Source organism: Neodiprion lecontei, chromosome 3, assembly GCF_021901455.1.
Source record: "Neodiprion lecontei isolate iyNeoLeco1 chromosome 3, iyNeoLeco1.1, whole genome shotgun sequence".
In the NCBI taxonomy this organism is placed as follows: Eukaryota; Metazoa; Arthropoda; class Insecta; order Hymenoptera; family Diprionidae; genus Neodiprion; species Neodiprion lecontei.
In genome coordinates, this window is record NC_060262.1 from 2,434,765 (window position 1) to 2,460,068 (window position 25,304).

The following is a 25,304-nucleotide window of genomic DNA, read 5'->3' on the forward strand; positions in this document are numbered from 1 at the left end:
CCTGCTGAAAAATGTCGAAAATTCAGGTTTTCGTTTTTTGGCTGTAACTTTCGATGCGTTGATCGCAGCGCATTGGGACTGCGCCCAATCGATTTCTCTCGCAAAATTACGTCGGAATAGTGCCACAATTAATTTATTCCAGCACTTTTGAAAATCGCGAAAATTTTCGCCAAAAATACAAAGGGGTTAACCTTCCTTTTTTTTTTACCAAAAAATTTTTCGTCTCAGAATTGATTCGTATGACTCTTTCCCGACCAATTGGACCCCAAGGAACTCAGAAAACGCAGCAAAAGGAGCGTGGGATCAACGGGAGAGAAGATACGAGGAAAAAAGCACCTGCTGAAAAATGTCGAAAATTCAGGTTTTCGTTTTTTGGCTGTAACTTTTGATGCGTTGATTGCAGCGTATTGGGACTGCGCCCAATCGATTTTTTTCGCAAAATTACGTCGGATTAGCGCATGAAAGAATTAATTTCAGCACTTTTCAAAATCGCGAAAATTTTCTCCAAAAATGCAAAGGGGTTAGGCCGACTTTTTATTTTTATCTTCCGACTGAAAAGTTCTGCTCTGAGATTGGATTTACACGACCTTCTCCCGACCAATTGGACCGCCAGGAACTCAGAAAACGCAGCAAAAATAGCGTGGGATCAACAGGAGACAAATTACGATGTAAATATCTAATTATCACTGTGTCATCGTCGAAGTTCCATTGATGTGACGAATCAAACAATCTCTCTCAGCCTTTTTCAAAAAGCGGAATGCTCTTAGCCGGAATAGAAGTGGACGTTCACTGCCAGCGCAGTTAGTCAAGGTAAGTAGGGGAAATGAATTGAAAACAAATTGTTCAATAGACCGGATATACGGTTAAAGTAGTTTATAATTTAAAATATATATATATTTATATATATATAAACTGTACATAATTGATATATTTATAGATAATATGTGTTTTAATAAAGTAATGGTGAGCGTGATAAATTAAACAAGTATCTTTGTTTCATACAAACTAAGAAATCCCCCAATTTTTCTGACAGTCGGATGAATTTGGAGGATCTCCAGTAATCACAAATTGTATGTATATGTTTCGTTTCATCTACATTAAATTCAACATTTTTCATTATTATACCCTATTCAGTCCATCCTACAAATACATTTTACAGACTGTTTTACATTTTACGATAATCACATATTCTCACCTATCAAATTTCCTGTACGTCGCAGTTTTTTTTTACATTTCATCCAATCGCTCATTCAAATAATTACGGAAAATTCAGATGTTTTCGGGTGGCATCATCCTCTAAAACATTGTCAATGAATCGTTATAGTGCGAAATCACAAACAATCACAAATAGTCATTTCTGTTCACATTAAATACAGATTCTGATATAGTGTATGGGTATTTTATGCGAAGGAAAAAGAACATTACATGCGTTAATAACAGAACACGAGTCCCACGCAGACAAAATAATGTAGAGCATGTTTTTTGAGCTATGCAAGCCAAGATTGCCAATTGAAAGGCCTGTGCCAAATATGCCAAGATTGATCATTGAAAGGCCTGTGCGTGTAAATAATATTATGCAGTAACTGTGAAATGGACTTTGTAATATTTATATATCCATCGAGTCAAAGATGAAGTAGTCGAATAAGAAATCGTCGATAAAAAAAAAATTCGATTGCAATACACAAAGTCGCCGTATATCGTATACACTTTTGACTCTAGACGTATAAACTATTTACATAAGAAAACGTGGTCACGGAATAGAGAGATAGATTTTCTCCTATATATATTGTACTCATAAATAAGAATAATAATAATAATAATAATAATAATAATAATAATAACAACAACAATAATAGTCGTATATTAAATACGTTAAAGAATTAAATAATATGTATGTAATAGGTCTGAACATTAACAAACCATACAGAATAAGGGAATAAACGTCCTCTATAATTCCAATGCGTATTTACATCGATTCAAGAACTAATACTGTATGATTTTTTCTTTAAAAGTTATTACAATCGGTAAATATCAAAATTCGAATTGCAACCTCATATATTATATGTATATGGTAATACTTCACTCTCTGTCACATCGGTATATCTTTATTTATTTGCTTGCTTAATAATAAGAATACGATAAAAATGTTTATTAGAAAAATGACCAAATGACGACAGCTATTTCGAAATCGCACCTAATAGTAAATCTAGCATCGCTTCGTTTGTCTCTTTTTCCCTCGATTTTTCTTAAATAAGAACAAATTAATGTATGATAATAAATAACTAATCTCGGAATAGCTGCCACGGGTACGACTTAGTCGTGTTAATCGATATAATATTTGAGCGCAGCTGAATCCGTATTTCAAAAACTCGGTCGGATTGATATTATTTTACAATGCAAATTTGTACCACTACTGAATAAAATATGTTGGATATACATAAATACGTATATATTTTCCATTCACAAAAGGTCAAGATAACATTTTTAATGTTACAATACGAGGAAAAATAAGCACATTTGAATAAATAATTTCAACGTCAGATTCAGCTGCCTGTGGCTAATGTATATGTACGACGTTTAATTCAGGTTTGTTTGACCATTGTATAACGCAAATACAACGTCTTTTTCGTAAACAAAATTATTGCGTCAAATATCTATGAGGGTTTAGTCAATTTGAATAAGAATCTTTGTTAGTGTTGTTTTTTTTTACAATTTTTTATGCCGTCCACTAATGGTATGACAGCGAAAACTTAAGGAACGTGTTTTAAAACGTGCACGAATAACAGAACGAGATGTAACGAAAAAAATTTAATTCCTGTTTCATTTAGATCTAAGATCTTTGGTATAATATAGCTAGACTCAGAGATATTTGTCGCATTAAAGCGCTGTCGTACTTAACCAATTGTAATTTAAAATAATTATCGGTATCAATTGCCTAGTAGAGGGGTAAGTTTCAGCTACCCTGATAAGGCATCTGATCGGGAACAGACGATGAGTGATTTTGATTCGGACTGTGATAGTGAAGGCTGTTGCTGTCCTGTGACATTTCATTTCCCACCGGTTCTTCATACTTTCCTCTTTTGAATCTGCCGTAAAGGGACGAATACGGCAAATTGTAATGTATCGCGGCTTGATTTATACTCATGTGACCCATTCTGCAAAGAGAAAAAAAAAAAAAAAAAAAACACCTCGATATTACAACACGTAAAACAATGGCAGGGAAAGTAGAGTTTTTATTGGATTCACAGTAGATATAAAAACAAATGTTTCATTTTAAATATACTGAAAAAAAAATAAACGAGTACCAAAGAGTTAAGACTCCATTATTTAGAAACGTTAGAAAAGTGTATCTTAAAGGACTTAACCAAGCAAGAAATTAGTAACAGACGCAAGTTCTTTATTGCCTTAGAATGTTTGATTCACACTCGCGGACGAAAAAGTGTTTCTTGAAATACAACTAGGCAACATTTTTACTGTTATATAACAGGTGTTATTTCTCACCTAACAGCCTCGAGAGCTTCAGTCATGGCGTCTTCGCTCCAAGGCGTCGGATTGCTCCTGCTCAATTCGATCCCCTCTCTTTTGCATCTGCCATAAAGAGTTCCAGTCGGGATACCAAATTCCGTGGAAGCACGCTGGACGGACGTTTGTCCAGACCGAATCGCTTCCAAGGCTCTGTCTAGGTCAGCGGGCGACCACGTGGTCGGACTGGCGTTGAAAGGTGCCGCTAATCTGATCCCTTCTCTCCTGGCAATCTTGTACAAGGTGCTTGAGGGTATTCCGAAAGCTTTCGATGCCTTGTTCGCGGAAATTGTTCCCGTCCTCAGAGCCTCCAAAGCGTTGTTCAGACTCTCGTCGCTCCACGACTTCGTCGGACCGTCTTTTTTCGGCGTATCGATACCGAGTCGATGCGCCCGCTGCCACAACGTCGTCGATGGAATCCCAAAAGTAGCTGTTTGTATGTAAAATATCAATGTTAAAAATTGAATAAACAACTTGCACAACTTGTTCAACGAATGTAAATAATCGTTGTTACGATTTTCGATACTCACCGGATGCTTTTGTGAGGCTCATATCGTGATTTCGCAAAGCGTCCAGAGCGGCGTCCATGTCGTCCTGTGTCCAAGACTTGGATCCGTGATGATGGGAGCCGATTTGTCCGGAATGTGATCTGCCGTTGTCCCCACCATCGGAATGACCGGAACTGCCTGACGGCATGAGGCCAAGAAGCTCTGGAGTGATCATCATCATGTTGTCATTATCGCCGGTCGTTTTTGAACTGACGCTAGCTCGATCTGACATATGACTATCTATATCTATCGTGTCCGTCGAGTCCATCGTGTGCAGTGTCTCAAATTTTATTTTAACACTGTCACAATTTTGTATTTCTGTAACATATAATTAACAACCATCGCAAGTATTACCACACGCTGTGATTTTTGTGAATTTCGCTTTTGTTTTTTTAAGCTTTCGAATCATCTTTACAGACGTGGCAAAAAAAAAAAAAAATAGCCAACATCCCCAACAACGATATACAATCAATTTATAGTCATTCACATCCCCATTTTCAATTTCGATTTTCCGAGTTTCGTAGAACTCTACCTTATTGGAAAAAAAAGAAATAAATAAACAAATAAACACCCGCCGTCGTGCGGTTTGAATAAACGATTCGACGATGATCATTTTACGGTTACGTGACTCTATTAAACTTAAAACGGTATTACGATAAGAGGAGCCCCCCCATCCCACCTCCCTGCTCGTATAATAAAATGATGTTGCGTAGGCAGCAAATTCAATGCGGAGGAACGCAAATTTAATCACAACTAGTTAAGTCTTATTAACCCAATTATTTTGATTTGTCATCAAGCTAACATGCCGTAGTACAACGTAATTATTCTCATCACCGGTTTTTACCTCATAGAAAATTTCCATAATATACATAGCAATGAAAAATTAAACAAAGAAGACGCAAAAAGGTAAAATATGGAAAAAATTTCCACGAATCGTATTAATGATAAAATTCATTCATTCGTTTCTTCATGTACCCCATTACTTCCGTTGTATACCTATACGTACAATATACTTGATGGTTGTTACGCTACTTACTGCTCACTGTTTTCATCATCACTAATTATTTCGTTTAAATATTGGTCGAATAGACACTTTCCGACCTATCGTCGTTCGTATTTCAACTGTATTCTAAATAAACAGTACCTAATCAAATCTAAACTGTCATCGATATGCTTTTCGAAACACACGTTCATTGTTATCATACGTATAATAGTCTACGCTTGTCCTGACGTATGCCGGTATAAATAAAGGTTTATGCATTATGTCACAAAGGAATAGGTACATATTAATATACCTGTCGATTGGTGATCAGGGTCTCTCAAGTGCGTTATCGTAGTACCAACTAGAGTAGCACTGGGAGGTGTAGGTTGAGTTTCGGGTGGTAAATCAACGTCTCCTGGATCCGTATGGTGCCCGTAATGTCCCATTCCTGTGTGACAAAACATCTCACCTTTATTTCAAGTGATTAAAATCTGTCCTAAAGTATCCATTATATAGATATGCCCCACACCTTTGACTATCGACGACGAAACCTCATCAAAAATTTCTATAACCAATCATTATTCTCTTTTCCTTACTTTTGTTTGCTTCTTCTTCTTCTTCTTCGTTTTTTTTTATCTCTCTTTCTCTCTCTCTCTCTCTCTCTCTCTCTTATCGTTAGTCCCTACGAAAAAAAAAGAAAAGAAAAAAAAACTTTTCAAGCGTCATTTCCAGTTACGTATATCAAACTATTTCCTTACCCTATAATAATAGTATGTCTATCAGTTCCTCTTTCCGGATACCGTACGTGTACAGAAACTGGCATAGGGATGCATACTTATGCACTTTTTATAACGCATTCCATCCATCCATACATACATCCATACATACATACATGCATACATGCGTACATACATATGCTCGAACCTAAAAAACCATCAATTTCGGTAAATGTAAACTTTGTTTTTCCCCCCCTCTCATCATACACGATCATAGATCGACGATCGCGACGAAACGTGTACCTAGTTAAATATCACTCGAGGTATATATATGTATATATAATCTTTCGGATATCAAGCGCATTGTATAAACGACACATACATCTATAGACACATATAAATGGGGATGTGAATGACTCAGTATTGTTCATACCACACACAAACATATAACAATATTACTATTTTACACACTTAAAATGTACATGTTTATCTAATTAATTTTCATCACCGAATTTCCAGTGAACGATGCTCCACGTGTTCGTGGGAGATAGGGGAAAATCGTAGAAACGAACGAAAGAAGCGAGCAATGAGAAAAAAAAAAAAAAAAAAACGACCTCGATTCGTGACTGTTACAAATATATTAATTTTATATTAATTGTTGAAGGAAAAAAAAAAAACAATGAAAGATTTTTTTATTCGCTTTTAAAATATAGGAAGTGTAAAAACAAAAAAAAAAAAACGAAAAGAATGGAATGAAAGAATATACATTATGTCCGTAATAGGCGAGGGCGAGAAATTTGACGGTGGATTCTTTGCTAGCGCACAGTTTTTTATTTGTTTAAGTTTCTTGATTATTATTTTTATATATATATATATATTTTTTTTTTCAAAGAAATTGTTTTTATCGTTTCACGTTCAGGTGTGGGGCAGCAAATCGCGTGAAATCCACTTACCGTTATTGTTGTTCGTGTTACCGTTGCTTATTTCCTTTTGTCGCGATTCTAAAACTATTGTCGGCTCACCGAACTCTTCATCTTCGGTCTGCCAGTCCCTGTGATTCTACAAATCGAGAGACAGAGAGAAAAAGATAATATTGAATATACATTTCTCAATTGTTCTCTACTTTCTCCATTTTGTCTATATTTTTATTCTTTCATCTATCGTCATCATTATTATCACAAAAAAAACGCGCGCCGCCTTCTTAAAATCAATTCGCGCTCGAAAATCTCTCTTCATCGTCAATTTGTTTCCTCTACATTATACATGCATGCGTTTTATTTCAAATTACCTTTGACGGTCAGGTCTGATACTAACAGAGGAAAATAAAAAAAAAAATAAAGAAAAATTTCTCCCGCTTTTGTCTCTAAAAATTGTATAATATACGTATATATAATAATAATATTCTTTTAATTGCGCTTCTTTTGTTTATGTATAACGTCCGAATTTCCGGTTACCCCGAAGGGCCTCCTCCCCTCTCCTCTCCTCTCCGCCCCTCTCATCACCCGTCATCTCACCGGCACTCCTCTCCTCTCCACTCCACTCGTACTCTCATAATCTCAAACGATCGTCAGCTTACCTCTTTGTCGTCCCGATTGTTGAATCCTTCGGTTTCCTCTTCTTTGTACTTCTCGAAATGCCTGTTACCCGGTGTATCCGAGGACCTTGCCTCAAACCTGGGCCTTTTATACCTCGGATGATGCTGTCTTCTAAGCTTTGTATAATTCAAACGTGGTGTACCGGTACCGGAAGAATCACGATCCCTAGGCGGCGAACTTAGGCTAACAGAAGACGGTGGACCCTCTCTACTTTCCGGTACCTCGCAGAGGCCCTTTATCTTCAATTGATCCGCAGTCTTCAGGAGTGACTGCAACAACGCAATTAAACAACGCCGTCAAATTTTAACATTCTCATTACCCTTTCGTCCGTCGATAACACGTTAAAATAATGATAATTCGAAATTTTATACAAATTTTTTTTTTTTTCAAAATCCCTTCTTTCCCTTCATCAATTTTTCCCCTTTTTTAATTACCGTACATTGTGATTCATTTTTTTTTAAATATTTTTCTCACGTTTCTCATTCTCCAACGGACTATCGTTTTCGTTGTCGTCGTCGTCGTTATTGTTACACTTATAACACGAATCGCGAATGTTATTTGCAACATATATATTATACAATCGTCGCAAAGAGACGGATACGTAATACGTACATGTACAGTCGACACTCTCGATAAGGCCGCTTCTCCCCCCATTGCTCGAGTTGGAACAAAGCGCGCTCGTTGTCCCAAATTTTCTCAGATACTCTCGCAAAATAATAGGTCCGACGACAAAGTAGAAACGTCGAAAAGAAACCAGCCCAACTACTGTCACAGACTTTCGTCAACCCTATTAATTCGTGAGATTCTAATTTGAATGCGCGATTAAACGCACGTCGATCTCATCGATGTTAATTAAACTAATTCTTAGAAATATCCTCCCCTACAGCCCCATAACCGTCCCTACATCGAGAGATTCTCCACACCGTAACCCAACATTTTTCTCTTCCTTCTTCGCCGTTCGTTCGTCATCATACCCTGTACAATATTAATCCGGCAATGCAGTACCCCGCTTTGTCGTCGGTTCCGTCGCTGAATCCGGTTTTCTGTTCTTTAATCAACGCCGAAAGGGGGAGACAAACCCGCGGCGGCTTCGGGAGGGGGGGGGGGGGGAGGGGGGGCCGATTAGGCGGGGTTCAGGACACACGACGAGAACGATGTATACGTGTATAACCTCCCCCACCCCCACCCCCCTTCACCCCGACACAGCGCACCCACGAATCGGGGCTGAGGGGGGTGGAGGGGCAGTCAGACACGACGCTGCGGACCTGCGTATCGACCATCGTACACCCCCGCTCTCCACCCCGCCGAACCCTTAACGAACTTCGAGAGACCTGCACCCACCCCCCTCCGCCCCTTTGGCGGTGTTCGCGAGGTGGGTTGACGGGTAAGGGGTAAGTTGGTCGGGTGATGGAGGTGGCGGTGGGGGGGTGTCGTGCATATTAATGTGTTTACAAGGGTATGTGTAGAGTTGCCTGTACGATATACATTATATACATATATATATATATATATATTAAGGTGTCGGTGCCTGCGTCCATCTTTTTTTTTTTTTGGCGCATTTGTGTGTGTGTGTGTGTGTAGGGGGGGGCACATATGTGTATTACGATTATCGTTACATGCGTATTATATGTATGGCAGGTTGATTCGAAAAATGAAGGATTTTTTTTTTTTTTTTTTTAAACGCTCTTATCCCACGACATTTTAATGTTTGGTAGAAAAAAGATCGTCCCATAAAAGATGACATCTCTGTCTCGATAGTCTGATGAGTCGCGATCTTTTAATTATTATTTCCGATTCATTTGCCATGAGAAAATATGACTTTTCGTTGGAAGTTTGAATACTCGTAAATTGCCGAATGTTTTTTTTTTTTTTTTTTTTTTGTGTTCAGCGAAACTCATGCACAAATTCGAGCTTTCGAAAACTCTGCGAGAAAGCATATTTATCATCGTTAGAACACACGTTTTGGAGTTATGTGAAAACTATCGATTTTTATCGAAAAAGAGAAGATCGGTAATGTTCGAATGATGATAATTATTGATATAACAAGGTTTGTTGAGTGTGAAAAAATATTGAACCAAGTTTACGAGTGAAATTTTCTACCATGGTTAAGGGGATACCATGGTCGATTACGAGGTCCGTGCGTATATACATATACAAAAATATCGGAAGACACGTGACTCGAAAATTGGTTTAACAGCCCCATTCTATACGCAATTCTGAACAAAGCTTCGATCCATTTTCATTTGACTTAGAAATAAATAAATCGCACGGGTTTTACGAAATCGCGATGGTAAATTCGTAGAATTCATGCCATTTCTTTATCTCTGCGTCAAATGAAAATATGTTGAATATTATTTTTGCTCATAATTGCTTATAGAATGAGGCTGTTCGAGCACTTTTCCGTGTTTGAGATACGTGGATCTCGATATTTGAAGGCATAAACGAAAACGTCTAAATCGATTAGGGAACGCTTAAATGAATTGGGAAATAAAAATCAACATTTCAGGGGGTAAGAGCTAGAACTACGTTTCTTTTTTTTTTTTAAACCACACAAACGTGTCGGATGAAAAATGTGAAATAAAAAAGTAAAAAAACAAATAACTTTCTCGGTGTTGCCACGATGAAAAATCGTAAATTATTTTTTCCCGAAACTACACCCTGGTATGTATACGTAAACTTATACGTGTATGCGAAACCGCGTTTTACGCTTTCTATTGTAACGTTGAAAATAGAAGTGTCAAAGTACGAAATGTTTTGAAGACGCAAGGATCCGTTTTACGGTATTTTTCAAATTTAGAAAGTTCAATCTCTAATAAATAAGAAAGGAGTTTAAATACAACGATTCCCAAAAATTTCTTATTATCAAAATGTCCAAGATTTCACTCAAGTTCCACTTGTAATACAATAACATCGTAATAAATAGAAAAGGAATTTCCCGTTTTGCAATTTCACTATTCTTCTTTCCGCGAAATAATAATAATAATAATTCAGCAGAACCGAAATAATTTTACCATTACAGATTCAAAACGAACGTTCCGCCGTACGGCGATGAAGGAAAAAATAAAATGTTCCGTCCATTAGTCGTATAAGATTCGTATAAAATATATAATTGGGCAGGCGATGCCCTTGAACCCCAACAAGTATTGATTTGTGAACTCTGTGTTTGTACCTAGCATGAACCAGCTCTTTCTTCCTTATCTTCTCTTCTCTATTATTTATATGAAAAAAAAAAAAAAATATGTATATATATAAGCAAAATTTACTTTCACGATAAACGAGGATTTTTTCCTGACAATATTTGTAACGTAGTCAAATTACTGCGCGGTAATAATGTTCAAACATTTTTGTATAGTTTGTTCAAATATTAAATTTTTTTTTTTTTTAATTTTTATTATTGATTACACCTTTTTTTTATATATATATAATATAGGGTTACGCACGATAATACCGTAACTAGTTACAATTTTACCAATCGGAAGAAAAATACTGATCGAATGAACTGGGTCGTTTTTATATGCAAGATAAAATTTTCTTACGTTCGTACGTATACGTCAGTAAATAAGTCAAGCAAAATATTAAGTGTGTGTGTGTGTAAATATGATATATATAATCACATGTTGCTCGCAGTGCCGCGGATTGTAAGAAAAGGGAAAAGAAGAAGATAAACATTAGACTGGGTATGTATTTCTGGTATACAACGTCAAGAGAAGATAGTGTGAAAGAGACAGAGAGAGAGAGAAAATAAATAGAAGAAAGATGAGAAGTGAGAGGGGAAATGGAAGACGGAAGCAGCCTCCCCATCCTTTCCCTTTCCGGAAAAAGAAAAGAAGAGTAGAGAGAAGCATGGCAGCTACTGTTACGAATACACCGAGCATAACGGAATTGATAATGTAACGACGTAAGACGACGTGGGTGGTGGTCATGTTGTAACCTTGTATACGTATACCGCTCTAGTTGCGGCTGTGATGGTTGTTGGAGATGAGAGAGCGAGATTTCTGGATGGCTTGCAAAAGAAGTTTCACGTACGCTTCTCGTTCTGCTTCCTCGCCACGTGCTTTTCTTCGTGATAACACGTGTGTACGTTAGGATGATCCTTACTTGGGACGTCGATGATTTTCTTTCAGACCACCCCCCAAATCGACTACAAATAATTCGAAAACAATTTCCTAATTTTTTCACATTTTTTATATCAATTCTAACCCGTGCCTGTGAATGGATGGATATCACCATTTAAAATACACCTGTTTCAGATACATTCTCGGCATACAATTTATTGTAAGAGTGACGATGTTCGAATCAATCTGTAATTGCGGAGATTTAGTGAGTATTGGTGCTACTGTCTGAGAAAAAATTCACACCAATCTCGACGAATTGCACACCCTAGAAATTTGACTTTTTCTTTTCATCTATAAGAAATGCAATTCTCTGTATTACCTGGTATGATGATGTGAATTTTTTCTCAGATAGTAGCACTAATGCTCATTAGAACCTCACATTCGTGGATTTTTTCGAACATTATTACTCTTACAGTAAAATATATACTAAGAACGTGTCCGAAACACGTGTACTTTAAATTGGGAAATCCTTCCTCTTACAGGCACGGGTTACAGTTGATATAAAAATCTGAAAAAAATTGTGAATTGTTTTTCAATTATTTATAGTTCAATAACATTCTAAATGAGGACCAACCTAGTGTACGTACACCTATGTATAATATTTACTGCGTATACAGGGTGGTCCATTTAAGTTGGCACAGCGGAATATCTCGAGAATCAGCCATTTTAGAGAAAGATTTTTGAAATAAAAGTTTCATGGTTCGAAGGGAAAAAAAAACACTTGCGCCATCGTACTTTTCATTTGGTGGAGGTGAACATTGTTTTTTTTTTTTTTTTCAAATCGAAGCGTGTACTTTTTTTCACAGATTTGCATTTTACACATAAAGATGATAAACTTTTATACCAAACATTTTTTTGTTATACGACATCAATTTTTCAAGGTATCTAATATTGCAAAAAACAAAGTCGTTTTAATCCATGCTCAAAATTATGCCCGTCAAATTCAATACACTTCTAAATAAGTTTTATAAAAGATGCGTGACAGCGTGGTAAAGTTCCTCTATCCCGATGCCTCTGCAAGCATTTCTAATCCGAATTCCTTCATATTTTCTGGAGTGATTGACTTTTTCTTTGATGTCGCAAAAAAAAAAAAAAAAAAGTTAGGGATAAAAGTTTATCATTTTTATGTGTAAAAATCAATTGCAAGTAAACATATTTTGGCGACGAGAAAACAAAAAAAAAAACAAATGCAACAAATTACGATTGATGTATTTTTTTCCATCACAAAACAGATTGTACGTATTGAAATATTTTTTCAAGAGATAAAATAATATGAAATATATTGCGTGTATTTATTTATTTATTTATTTTATTGTTTTTACTTCAATACATCACTTTTGTTCGATTCCTTCATCAATTAACTTCTTCCGCAATTTTTATTCCACCTATCGTTATTATGCGTACAATATTTTCTCGCCGCTTCGTCACGTAAAAAACGCTGCATCGTTTTCGTCGGCGATTGCAGCAGACACCGCATAATGAATAATCGCTGCGCATACTGTGCGACTGAATTTCGATATCCTGTGTATAGAGTATAGATGTATAAGATATATGCATATATAATATACGTAATCGTGTATAAACTAGCGGCGCCGATTCAACTCTACTCATTGTTTTAATTACGGTCTGCACGGAGTATCAATTTTCCTCCCCAATTAAGATGCTTCGGAAAGAAAAAAAAATTTACGACAAAATACAACCAGGAAGCGCGTGTTGTTACAGGCACATATACGATATACGTGCGGTATATAGTATTAATTATCCGTAAAGAAAATTAAATAATTCTATTTTTCTGGAGAAAAAAAAAAAAAAAAAAGTATACATATATATAGCGAAGGAAAACAGAAAGAATGGAGTAAGGTTATAATTAAACAAATTCGAAATCAACAAATAATTTCATTCAAGAAGTCACGCGTCGAATATATTCAACTTCGAATAACAGATTTGTAAATATCGTTATACCTGTTATAAAACATTCTTTTTTTATTTTTATTTTTATTTTGTCAAATTATCAATTTTCAACTCGAAAATGCTTGTTCCGTGCGCAGTTCAGGGTAAGTGTATCTCTATTTTCTCAAGGATTCAATCTACTAGGTTGGACGGGTATACCTACTTGAAGGTGAGGCAACCACCGGTTGTCGGATGTTTACGAACGTGTGGAGGCAAGAGAGAACCTGATAATGCCGACACTCGTCCGATGTCTATATCTATACCCCACTTACGAGAGAAGAAGGAAAGAAAAAGAAAAGAAAAAGAAGAAGCGGACAAATAGAGAGAGGTGGAGTGTTTCACCGGACAACAAACGGACGTATGCCAGTGTAAACTTGAAAGAGGACGCGAAAAAGAGAGAGAAAGACAGGAAGAGAATATTCTTCTTTCGCTTTCAAGCCGTTACAGGTATATGATGTACGTTTATTATATCTTTCTATTTTTCCGCCGTCTCATCGCCTGTAATAATACCGCAATATTATCTGTGAAACGTAAACTGCATTTTAAAAAAAACACTGCAAATAATTACACGCTTCTGTGTATAAATTGATGAGATTGATAAAAAAAAAATATTTATAATCCTGTGGAGTTTATAATTCATGAATCAGTTAATTACGGACAGAAATATCGTACGAATTCACGATAATACCCCCCCCCCCCCCAAAGATTATTGCACATAATCCGTTCAGATCTGATTGAAAAGGTGTTACTGCTGCGGCTGAACAGTCCGTTATATTTTAATATGTAAATGCTGATATCGGGTGAATATGTAATTCTGACAGCATGTCTTTTCCAAGTATTTTTGAGGTCAAGGAAATAATCCGATAACGACCGTAAAAATTTTCATTTTCCACGCATTCATACGGTTTTGAGCGTTCAGAGTCGACGAATTCTTAAAACCATTTTCTCAAATGACGTCGTAGAACAAACTATCATATTCGTCTTTTGGGATGAAAGTTTCTTTTGAAAAATACCGAATAACACTAGTTTTCAGTTCAAATACGAAATTTCAAGAACTATCGAGTCAATCTGATTTATTATATAATTATACAGTATAAACATAACTTGTATTAGAAGAGTTGATCGGTAATTCTTGAAATTGCGTATTTGGAACTCAAAAGTATTATTATTAAATATTTTTCAAAAGAAAAATTCACCCCGAAGAAAGAAGATGACAGTTTGTTCTATTGCGGTATTTTACAAAATGATAAAAAAAAAACATATTCAAAACTGCCTTAATGCGTGGAAAAAATGACGTTACATAACACGAGCATGTTTTACATGTTTTTCTATGCGTGTTTTCCATACCCAAATTACCCATTTCTATGACGCTCGAGCAAGTCTGCGAATGCGCGCATGCGCGGAGTACTGAAAATACCAGTTTCAAGCCTACGAGTTAGAAGTGACAGTTTCAGTACTTCTGAGTACTCCGCGCGTGCGCCGCCGCGACAAGACCAAAGTTACGCGACCCTAACCTCAATCTCGTACTTCGTGAAAGACCGAGTAACATACTCTTGTTATATGAAGAATCGTGTGCAACGATGAGGCAACGGTCTTTTCGCCTTGCGTATTCGCAATATTCGTCTTCTTCTCACTTACGACTCATATTGCAAACTTGCGCTCGGCCCGAAAAGACCGAGTTTACCTTTTATGGACATAATCGGATTCTTAGACCTCAAAAATACTTGAAACACGTGTTTTCAGAAGTAAATATTCACCTGAGACACCAAAAACATTGAATTACTTTATGACGTCATACCGCGATTTTTGGTAGTCAAGTGGTTTAATAACACGTTAAACGTACAGCGAGAGAGAGAGAGAGAGAGAAATTGTTCCGACTGAGATATTGTATTTCTGTTTCAAAACGTACAATTATGCATTACTAAGGTTGTTGCACAAACGGTTTTTACCGAAAGGGAAAGAAAAGTTAAAAAATAATATAAAATCAATGACGTGTAAAAGGATTGTACCTACAAAAGAAAACCCACGACAACCGTTTGGGCAATAATAAATTTAATAAGTCAAATATTTTGAAAAAGTACGTCGAAATTCCAACGAGGATGATGAATCATAGGCGTATAAGAAGCGAAAAACATGTTGCAAGAAGATTAGCACAATCCTGGCTTGTCTGCATAACTTGAAGACAAGAAAACTCGACAAGTCCGTGCGTGCGTGCCCCAACGCGTTTTACTAAAGCATTTGAGCATGGATAAAATAAACAAAAAAAAAAAAAACGTGATCGGAGCGAGTAAGCGAGTGGGTTACAAAGAAGAAAACGATCGGAAATTAAAAAACAGTCTCGGCAAATGGAAGGAAATCTATGAAAAATTTCGAATTTTTTTCAAGCAGGGGGTGGAGGTGGGGAGTTGAAAGTCGATTATACCCAACGACGTTGCGTTTCTCGACGGTTTGACAAATAGCTGACAATACAAATAAACAGTCACGCAACGACGTTTCCTCCTGCTGAAAAGGCTGCGTTAAAAAATGCGATACCATCGGGGAGGCAGATGGAAAACTAATAAGCCGAGATTGACGAACAAACGAACGAACAAAGCGAACGTTTCAAAAAGAAAAGAAGAAATTAATAGAATAGAAAGCAAAAACAAAAAAAAAAGAGGGAGAAGTTCCCTGTTCGGTTTATCGCGCGATTTACCGAAAATACAGAAAGGACGTATGTAGTCGCCCTTGCTGCGTCGTCGCGAGAATTTTCTTACTCTTATTCTTATCCTTATTTTCACTACTACTACTACTACTACTACTACTACTACTACTACTACTACTACTACTACTACTACTACTACTACTACTACTACTACTGCTACTACTACTACTACTTCTCCTTCTCCTCCTCCCCCTATTCCTCGCGGTTGTCACACTCACCTTCCGTAGTCAGTCAGGCAGGCAGACAGGCAGCCGGTTAGACTTTGGTTGAGGAACAAAAAGCGTCGAGGAGTTCAGGTTCGCATCGCCACCAGTTCGGTAGGTAGGCTCTCGTATCGCTCGCCACCTACTCTTGGTTTGGTTCACGGTTCGGATTGCGTTGCGCGGACAGCGTCGAACGAATGAATAACGAATAAACAGAGATAGACGATCACGAAGTAAGTCACTCGCGACGCAACGAGCGGAATAACGGTTTCAGCGTCCGGAGCTTTTCAAGTCTTTCACAATTTCATCGAACAAGTGAACAACAACAACAACAACAACAACAACAACAGCATCATCAACAGCAGCAACAACAGGAACAACCGAACATCAACAACACTGCTTTACCACCGGAGTAGTAAAAAAAACCAAAAAAACTGCACAACACGGTTCCCACAACCCGCGTGAAATAACTTACTGCACAGCAGTGTAATAATTGAATTGTACAAAGCTATAAAAAGAGGGGAGGAGCGAAATATTCGCGTGTTCACGGGAGGTTTATGCTTGTTAATGCCAACAACACAAGGCTACCTCTCAACCGCCGCGTAACCAAACGAAAGTGAAATGGCATTTGTTGTTCGATATGCGGAGAGAGGGAAGAGGAAGAGAGGGAGAAGAGAGGAAGTGGGAGGGAGAGAGGTAGGAGGGCGGGAGGGAGGGAGGACAGACTAACCAACCGAGTCTGAGAGAGTGAAGTTAGGCTAGATTTGGTTAGGTTAGGTACAAAACGACGTGGTGATACCGCGTCGCGATCCTCGTTAGAAAAACGAGAATCCGGACGACGAGGGAACAACGCAAAATCCACGAGATGAGTAGTCAGTCGATCGAGACACGGCAAAACCGCCGAAACGTTGCGTATCGCGATGCGCGTTGCGTTGCGTCGAGTCGGTTCGGTTGTTGCCGGGAGATGAGGGATGCGTGGATACTGCCGAGAGGAGAGGAGAGGAGAGGAGAGGAGAGGAGAGGAGCAGAGAGACGGCGGAGAGGGGGGGGACGGGAATCCAGGGTAGAGGGAGAGGGGAGAGGGAAACGCGCCGTCGGCGTTCGGAGGAGGAGGAGGAGGAGGCGACAAATTTTCTCTGTCGGATGTAGACTGCGAGAAAAGATAAACACACACACAGAGTCGCACGCGCGTACCGATCATCCATACATGCGTGTACATCCGCCCATCTATCTTTGGTTAAATTTCATGCGAATGATCGAGCCTCTGTCACCGCGGCTAAAATCCGAACAACCCGGAATTATAATTCCGAATGTGAAATCTAGAACTGTTAATGTATGTATGTACGTAACAAGCACCATTTGTCATAATCTCACATATACCAGAATTCAAATTTCTCCGATCGTTAAAAAAGTATAATAAAGATACGTCGTATTTTCGTTGTCGGTTCAAACTGGGCGTTGTTATTGTTGTTGGGCACATTCGTAACCAACTTCGTGGATAATCGGGTTGACTGCAGATATCAATTTCTATGAATTTTTCAAATATTCAACAATAAGAGAAATGCGGTAAGATTTCTGCATATTCACCATCATCTCCGGATAACTGGTAAAAAAGGAGTGAGAAAAAATTGAGAGGGATAAAATCGACGGAGGTTCCCCGCGCTCGAGTACCTTACCAACGAAAAATTCAAACTCGATAATCGAGTTAATCGAGTCGCGGCATTTGAAATACATAAGCGTGCCATTTCCCTGGGTATCGATGAAGGAGAGCTGCTATGAACCTGCCGAGGAAGCGGAGAGAGAGAATCGGGAGGAGAAAGAGCTTGGCGAGAGTTGAATATTTCCGATAGTCGGTACATACGTACGTATGTGTGTATATATGATGCTGTACAACGTACCGACATGCGCAGGTACGTACGTACGCGATACAAGAGGACAGGTATGCGTACACCAACACCTAGACATCGCCGACGAAGAAGCGAGGTATGCGGCGCGGGAGAAAGAGATGATCGATGAGGCCGAGTACATACATACGTAGATAGGTAGGTAGGTAGGTAGGTAGGTACAGTGCCCGCAGAACACAGAGAGAAAGAGAGTGAGTGACTCTCTACGGCCTGGGAGAGACAAAGAAGAGAAGAGGATGGCGGTCCTCTTCCCCTGAAACGCTCATCGTCCTCGTCGACGTCGTTTCCTCCCCTCTCGACGCGTCCGTCGCGTTGTACAGTATCATCGGTGGCGGAACGGCGGCGCGACGGTTCGAAAAGGCACCCGAACAAAATTTCGATACCGCCGTATCGCGGGAGGTGAACGAAACCAGTAGGGCGACGAAATTCGACACTCTACCTACGTGCGTTTGCACGGGTCGAGTAACCGAATCGTGCATTAATTATTTACGTACATATATGCGTGAGAACGGATATATTCGCATGCGTGAATGCAGGTTACGCGTCTGTTCCCTGGTTTGCAATTTCGTAAACAGTTTCGTAGTGAAGTTGGCCACTTACCAACTTCGGTAGGTAATGAGTTACCGGTAGAGTAGTAGGTTAAAAGGCGGCTAACTTCACTCCGAACCCATAGAAAAGACGATTATACCGTAGCTGCACATGAAACGGGTGCGCGTTTTGCGTAATGCAGACTTCTCCACTCTCAGTCTGGTTGATAGGAGGAGGGACAAACGTCGTTGGCGAGTCGACGGATGGACGGACGACAGGATAGAATTCGCGGACAGGAATGGCGACGGAGGGGAAGTGAAGAGAGTGGGACAAAACCGGCATAAACCAAAGGAGACAGAAAAGAGAAAAGAGGGGTTGATAGGGGAAGAAGAGGATGCGGACGTTTGCCACTGGCTGGGCGGAAGAGAGACGAGGAGGTGAAATTAACGGCGACGCTGACCCCGGGGATAGCGGGCGTCGCGCGGTTCAGAGAGAAAGAGAGAAAGAGAGAGAGAGAGAGAGAGAGAGAGAGAGAGAGAGAGAGAGAGAGAGAAACGAGGACCGGTAGACGCCGGCGGCTGGTAGGCAGGCAGGCAAGGCAGAGTTTGCGCGGACAAAGGGATTCTGCGGCTCCAGCAGCAGTCGGGAGTCGGATGTACACGCACTCTATGCCCGTGTGAATGTGTGTGTCCACGTCCCAGCCACGCATACATATCGCGAGGGAAAGTTGCAGAGAGCATACAGTCGGTGTTGAATTTTAAAAAAAATTGCACTCGAGCTTCGCACGCTTGAGAAAACCTATGTCATGTACAGATGAAGTCTTTCTTTTTTTTTTTTCATCGCTTTTGTTATAGATTACACTGCTACATCAATTAATATTCATTAATGTATTGGGCTTCCGGCTAAATTGTTTTCGGTGACTGGCGATACAGCCGACATGAGAGATTGGGAGTCATTGTCGCATAATTCGCATAGAATCGAACTCGCATTTTGTTTCGGACCGAAAACAAGCTAACCGAAAGCCCGGGGCGTTGATAAACATTATTGTACCCGTAACTCGATTACATCTTTTCAATACATTGAATTATGTACTCGCGCGTTTGAATTTGTTGTTACAATTGTTGAAAGTGTTATCAAATTTGTATATTATAACAGTACGTATAATATTGATCTTGGATAATTATAATATATAAATCAATAAAAATAAATAAAGCAGTTATAAAGTATCGTGTAATTTGTGTGTTCGAGAAAAAAAAAACTATTATTGCAACACGCCTAAAGATAAAAAATTGGGAAAAAAAATACTAATAACAAAAAGAATAATAATACAGGATAATTGTCAGATTCGTTCAGCAATATGTCGATAACGAGATTGAAGATAGTAGATAAGGGAATGATTTGCGGCGGGATGTTGAGCAGAGAACAGTGCGAACTGAGAGCTCTACCTCTCCAATTTTGGATACAAGAAAGAGGGGAATGAGGGAGATAGACTGACAATCCGTCTGCGTGGAAAGGCGCTTTTCATTCCAAGGTCGATGTACTTTGGCGTCGTCGCGTGGTGTACAGTCTGCGAACGCGTGCACGATTCCTCCTTCCACCTCCTGTAACATCTACCAAGCTTCTCCTCTTTCTCTTCCACGTGTCGTAAAAATTCACGACGTACTGAAAGCCGTTGGAGAATTGAAGCAACGCGATTTGAAAGTGTGTCGAAGAATCGTTCGAAGGAAAAAAAAAAAAGTTATGGAACATTTATAATTTTCACAGAGGATTGTAAAAGAATATGACCAATTATTTCCAATTGATGAACACAATATTGATAATATAATCAGTTCCGGGAGTTCGACAGGATTGTCGAACGGTTATATTGTCACACTCAAAATTACAATCCGACAATTTTTCAATATAAAAATCTGTCTCTTCTGCAACGCGCGTTTTAATTTTATATCCTACGGCTGTAAGAATAAAATGATCAGCATTGTGAAATCGGCTCGTTAGAAAAAAGCGTGAATGATATCGATACCGATAAAGGGGTAAAAGCGCGATTACGACTGTACTCTTCTCGGATTGAATGCTTCTCTCGTTTCCATAATACCAAAGTAAAAAAAAATCATTGACATGGAGGAAGGCGGGGAAGAAATGTTGACATTTTGCGTGTACGTAAATTGAGAATCCCTGTTCTCGTCTGGACTGAGCTGGGCAGTCGCCATCGAATGCGCAAATTAACTAAATTGGAGAACAATGCGCAACTTGACGAGAGGCACTGGTTCGAAGCCCTTCCCCTGCAGTCTTTTATCGAATACCTCAGGAGGACTGTATGATAGTCAGTCATTGCCACCATCGTTACAAATTCTTTCAGTGTCCATTTCGAGGAAAGCAAAGGTAAAAAAAAATCCAATCGGGGCAAATTTTTAAACCACTATTACATCAACTGCGTGAGAAAATAAAACAAGCAGAAACGCGTCATCTAGTTCCCGTTCATTTCGGTTTCACGAATGCTAAAATTACGCGAGACCAGTTGACGGAGTTTCAAATAACAACGAAAAGGAAAAAAAAAGGTTCGTGCGAATTTTTCATGGATGATTTTGGTTCGCGGTAAATTTGCAGACTCAAACCGTTTGTCGCGTCGGTAAGATGCGTTACCAACGTGAGAAATCATCACGTTTTCCGTAAAACAGTCGGTAAGTTAGCGACGTTCGGTGGTTCACATTTAGAAGATAAACATAAAATAAATGAAAAATTGCAGGGACCTGTAGACGGTAATAAACCGTAGCTTTATTCAGGCAACAAACTCGGTGGTAAATATAAATAAGACAGTTTCCTGCAGTATCAAGAACGGATATTAAATCCGGATTCATGATAATTACAGAAACAACACGGAATGATGATCGAATAAGAAACAAATATCGTCGCTAAGAATTTTTGATACACGATTTTTATCGTTGCGTAAACAGGTGTAAGGTATATATCGGACAGATAAAAATCGGAGAGTGTCAATCGAAACGAATTTCGTAAGTATATATCATGCCGTACGCGGTATGATAGATAGGTACATAACAGACACTTTCGTAATTCGTGATTACTGTGAAATATAACAGTTTCAATAATTCGATTGAAATGGAATGAACAATTTTAAAAGAAATATTTTTTCCAACACACATGTTGCGTCTCTCTTTCAAAGTTCCTTTGTCGTTTTCCTTTCGTAAAAATAAGCTGCGGTTGTGTTTGATCCAATTATAATAAAACCGCAACACAACTGGAGACCAAGAATTGTTCTCGCATGATTTTCACGATAATTAGTATCAGGCACAATCGTATCTTCGCGTAACAAACAAATCATCGTCTACGGTACGTACATGAGAGATTTTTCCCTCGGTAGGGAAAGTTTTAATTACACTTTACAAGTATTGTGAGGAAAAACCCGTTTGATAAAGCATATTTTGCCGTGTAACACGCGTTACACACACCTATATATATAAATATGTACAATGAACATATATAATTATATACGAGTCTTTTTTCTCTCGCGGCATTTTGTTTCTCTTTTCATTTCCAACGATATTCTCGTTCCACGTATGAACGTATACCTAACAAAGCGTCGTATCTAATCGTAGAATCGGTAATTATAATCAACTCACCTGAAGCTCAGCCTGCGACACGTCAATTTCACCTCTGTATACGAATTCGATGATGAATTTCAGATCGGTGAAACAAACATCCTGGGGCATGATGATTGTCGGATGTTTGCACGGGTTTGACAGAAGTAGTTTTTGAAAGTACGAACTGCACGCTGACAAGACGACCTGTAAAAAAATCAAAACAAAAAAAATCAAAACTGAAAACGAACCATCAAAAATCGTTACGCCTAATAATGTAATACGCATACGAGATGTATTGCGGTGAACAAAAAATGGATAAAAAATTTTAGAAAAGATGTAAAAAAAAAAGAACTCCGCTTATCGTTCTCTCCATATTTTTTTCATTATTCGGTGGCAAACCTTGTGGGCCTTGAGCGATGCCTCGTTGCAGGCCAAAGTAACGTCGACGAAAGCTTCGGTCTGCAGTAACTGATGAAATACGGAAGTCATATTCGACTGGTAATTGTTCCAGCGAAGGCAGTAGTGCTGCCCCGCCATCCCTCCACTGCAACAATAAATATGAATGAATAAACGAAAGGAAGCAACAGAAAACGAAACGAAAAAAAAAAAAAAAAAAAAAAACGAGGAGAATTACGTGCGAAAAGTAAGAAAGTACAAACAAACGAACAGGAATAAATATTTGCAGGGTTCGGATCGTGACTTTCTTTTCGCCGTTTTTCGCAAGCTGCGCTTTTTGATATTATGTATAGAAAAAAAACAAACAAAAACAAAAAAATCCTTCTACCGATCGTCACGCTGCGAAAAATGGTTCCCGAATTTTCCGCTAACGCAAATATATGTACTTATATACATATATTTATATGTATGTATACACATAATGCATTATAATTATCAAGCAGACACAATCACAGACAAATTATATCACATACATCTTATGTATATACCTGTAGTGCGTTCCCCAATTTCGTTCCATGTAGATTTTTGTACAGTGTAACAATAACAATAACAATGATAATAATAATAATATCAGTAAGAATTAGCAATGAAAGTGATGATACTAAGAATAATATTCGCGTATTGGGTGAAGAGAAAAATTTAAGATAAAAAAAAAGGACGAAAACAGCGTATCGAGAGGTTGATAACGAAGAAGTAAAATCGTGAATAAACGATAACGCGAAAATTGTATATTATCGTTCGGAGAGCGACGACGACGAAGGTGGTTTACGAATTGTAAAAAAGGAAATAGATGGGCGTTGGTCTAGAGAGAACTCTGGTTTATATATACGGTTACTTCACCTGTTCTCTGCACTCTGGTTTATCTTCCTATCTATGTAACTCTTTATACGGAGGGGGTTAGAAGAGGAAGGGAAGGGCTATTTTCGTTATCTTCAATCTAGCGGCTGCAAGCCGAGCGTGGCAATTGTAAGCAAGTATAAAGATCGCGAGGCTCTGCCAGGCTAGCGGAGGCATATCGGATAGGTAGGTAGGCGCAAGGAAGGTAAACGGGAGAGTTTTATCAGCTGCTTAGAACGTGGCGACGATAACGGAAAACCAACCTCCTCCCTCCTCTCTCTCTCTCTCTCTCTCTCTCTCTTCTCCGAGCCGGCTAACTTCCTCTTCGTTGTTATTTGTCCGTAATTTCCAGTACTTGGCGCTTTTTCAATACGTATTTCATATCGAAAAAAAAAAAAAAAAACCCCCCGACGAGATTCACTCCGCGCGAATATTTCACGCGCATCCCTTTACTTCCGGTCTTTGTCACCCCGCAGCGATAGTTTTTTTTTTAAATTTTTGTTATTTTTTTTTTTCTACGACAAAACCCACCCTCTCCTGATCCTCTCCGACGCACGATTTTTACACACGTGAAAAACACACGTATAACAATTATCTCTCTTCGTGCCCGCGTATACGCGATATCTTAAAATTGGGTTACCCACTCTACGCGCCGTTCAAGATTCCCCCCCCCCCCTCCAACCCCTGATAATCAGCGATAACGAAATGAAACGTTATAGAACGCGGTTGGATATATAACTTGCCGGTTTATCGAGTTATCGTTATTATTGGTATTATTGTTGTTGTTATTATTATTATTTTTATCGCTATTCCTCGGCACACGCGAAGCGGAAAATCGACTGACGGAATTGATGATTCTCGTTACGCGGGTACGTCGGTTTTATTTTCATCGTATTCTTTCTTTGTCTTTTTTTTTTAATACCTGCACCTTACTTTGGCGATTTGTTGAATGAAATATTTTGCGAATAGTTTCAATCTTGAAGCGTGTTTACGTATGACGGAACTTGAACGAATCCCTTGATATTTTACTACAAAGCGTCTGTATATTCTGTACAACATATAGTACATTTTTCTCTCTCTCTCTCTCTCTCTCTCTCCGTTTTTTGCGAACTTAAAATATGTTGATATAAATATCGTGTAATCGCAAGATAAAAAATTTCATCTGTTATAAGTAGAAAAATTCAGTGAAACAAGGTATCGTTGAAAAAACTGTTTGAATGTGTTGGAATTAGGAAAAAAAATGAAAATAGTTAAGGACTGAGCGGTAACCGGAAATAAAAATTTCCCTCGGTGCCATGTGTAAAAAATTTCATCAAAATCCGTTTGGTATATTTACCGTTGAGTTGAGATAAAAATGTAAAAAAAAATTATCGAATCATTTTAGAATTATTTCGAACGGGTTTCACTGACGGGACAATCGAATAATTCAAAAATCACCTTTTCAAGTATCACACAGCCATTTTACGGGTAGGTATACAATGTATTTGTAGTTAACCGACCATTTCAGAGGGGTTTTATTCACCCTCCTAGGATCGGAACGTTCCTCTTCCTCGCTCCGTAGCTAAAAGGAGAAAGAAGAGTGCCATCTCTCTTATCCCTCTTTCAAGACTATCCTGCACCCTTCTTCAATTCATCTCAATTTTTCTTGCCG

At 38.6% G+C, this 25,304-nt stretch overlaps 1 protein-coding gene across 6 annotated transcripts in view; it reads right to left on the reverse strand.

Annotated features, from left to right (window-relative positions):
- Positions 1 to 1,163: 1,163 nt before the first annotated feature.
- Positions 1,164 to 25,304, reverse strand: part of LOC107227334 (protein bric-a-brac 2) — a 34,203-nt gene continuing 10,062 nt past the window's right edge. For 2 of the 6 annotated variants that reach the window (XM_046733628.1, XM_046733630.1), the window contains exons 2-9: positions 22,760 to 22,904; positions 22,400 to 22,564; positions 7,345 to 7,632; positions 6,722 to 6,827; positions 5,366 to 5,521; positions 4,053 to 4,388; positions 3,502 to 3,952; positions 1,164 to 3,155 (exon numbers count right to left, since the gene is read on the reverse strand). In XM_046733628.1, coding sequence (XP_046589584.1) covers positions 2,954 to 3,155; positions 3,502 to 3,952; positions 4,053 to 4,388; positions 5,366 to 5,521; positions 6,722 to 6,827; positions 7,345 to 7,632; positions 22,400 to 22,564; positions 22,760 to 22,897 — 1,842 coding nt within the window. In that variant the 5' untranslated portion in view covers positions 22,898 to 22,904 and the 3' untranslated portion in view covers positions 1,164 to 2,953. Of the gene's footprint in view, positions 3,156 to 3,501; positions 3,953 to 4,052; positions 4,389 to 5,365; positions 5,522 to 6,721; positions 6,828 to 7,344; positions 7,633 to 22,399; positions 22,565 to 22,759; positions 22,905 to 23,304; positions 23,349 to 25,304 lie in introns of those variants that run through there. The other 4 variants (XM_046733627.1, XM_015668450.2, XM_046733626.1 and 1 more) reach the window with 4 other exon arrangements.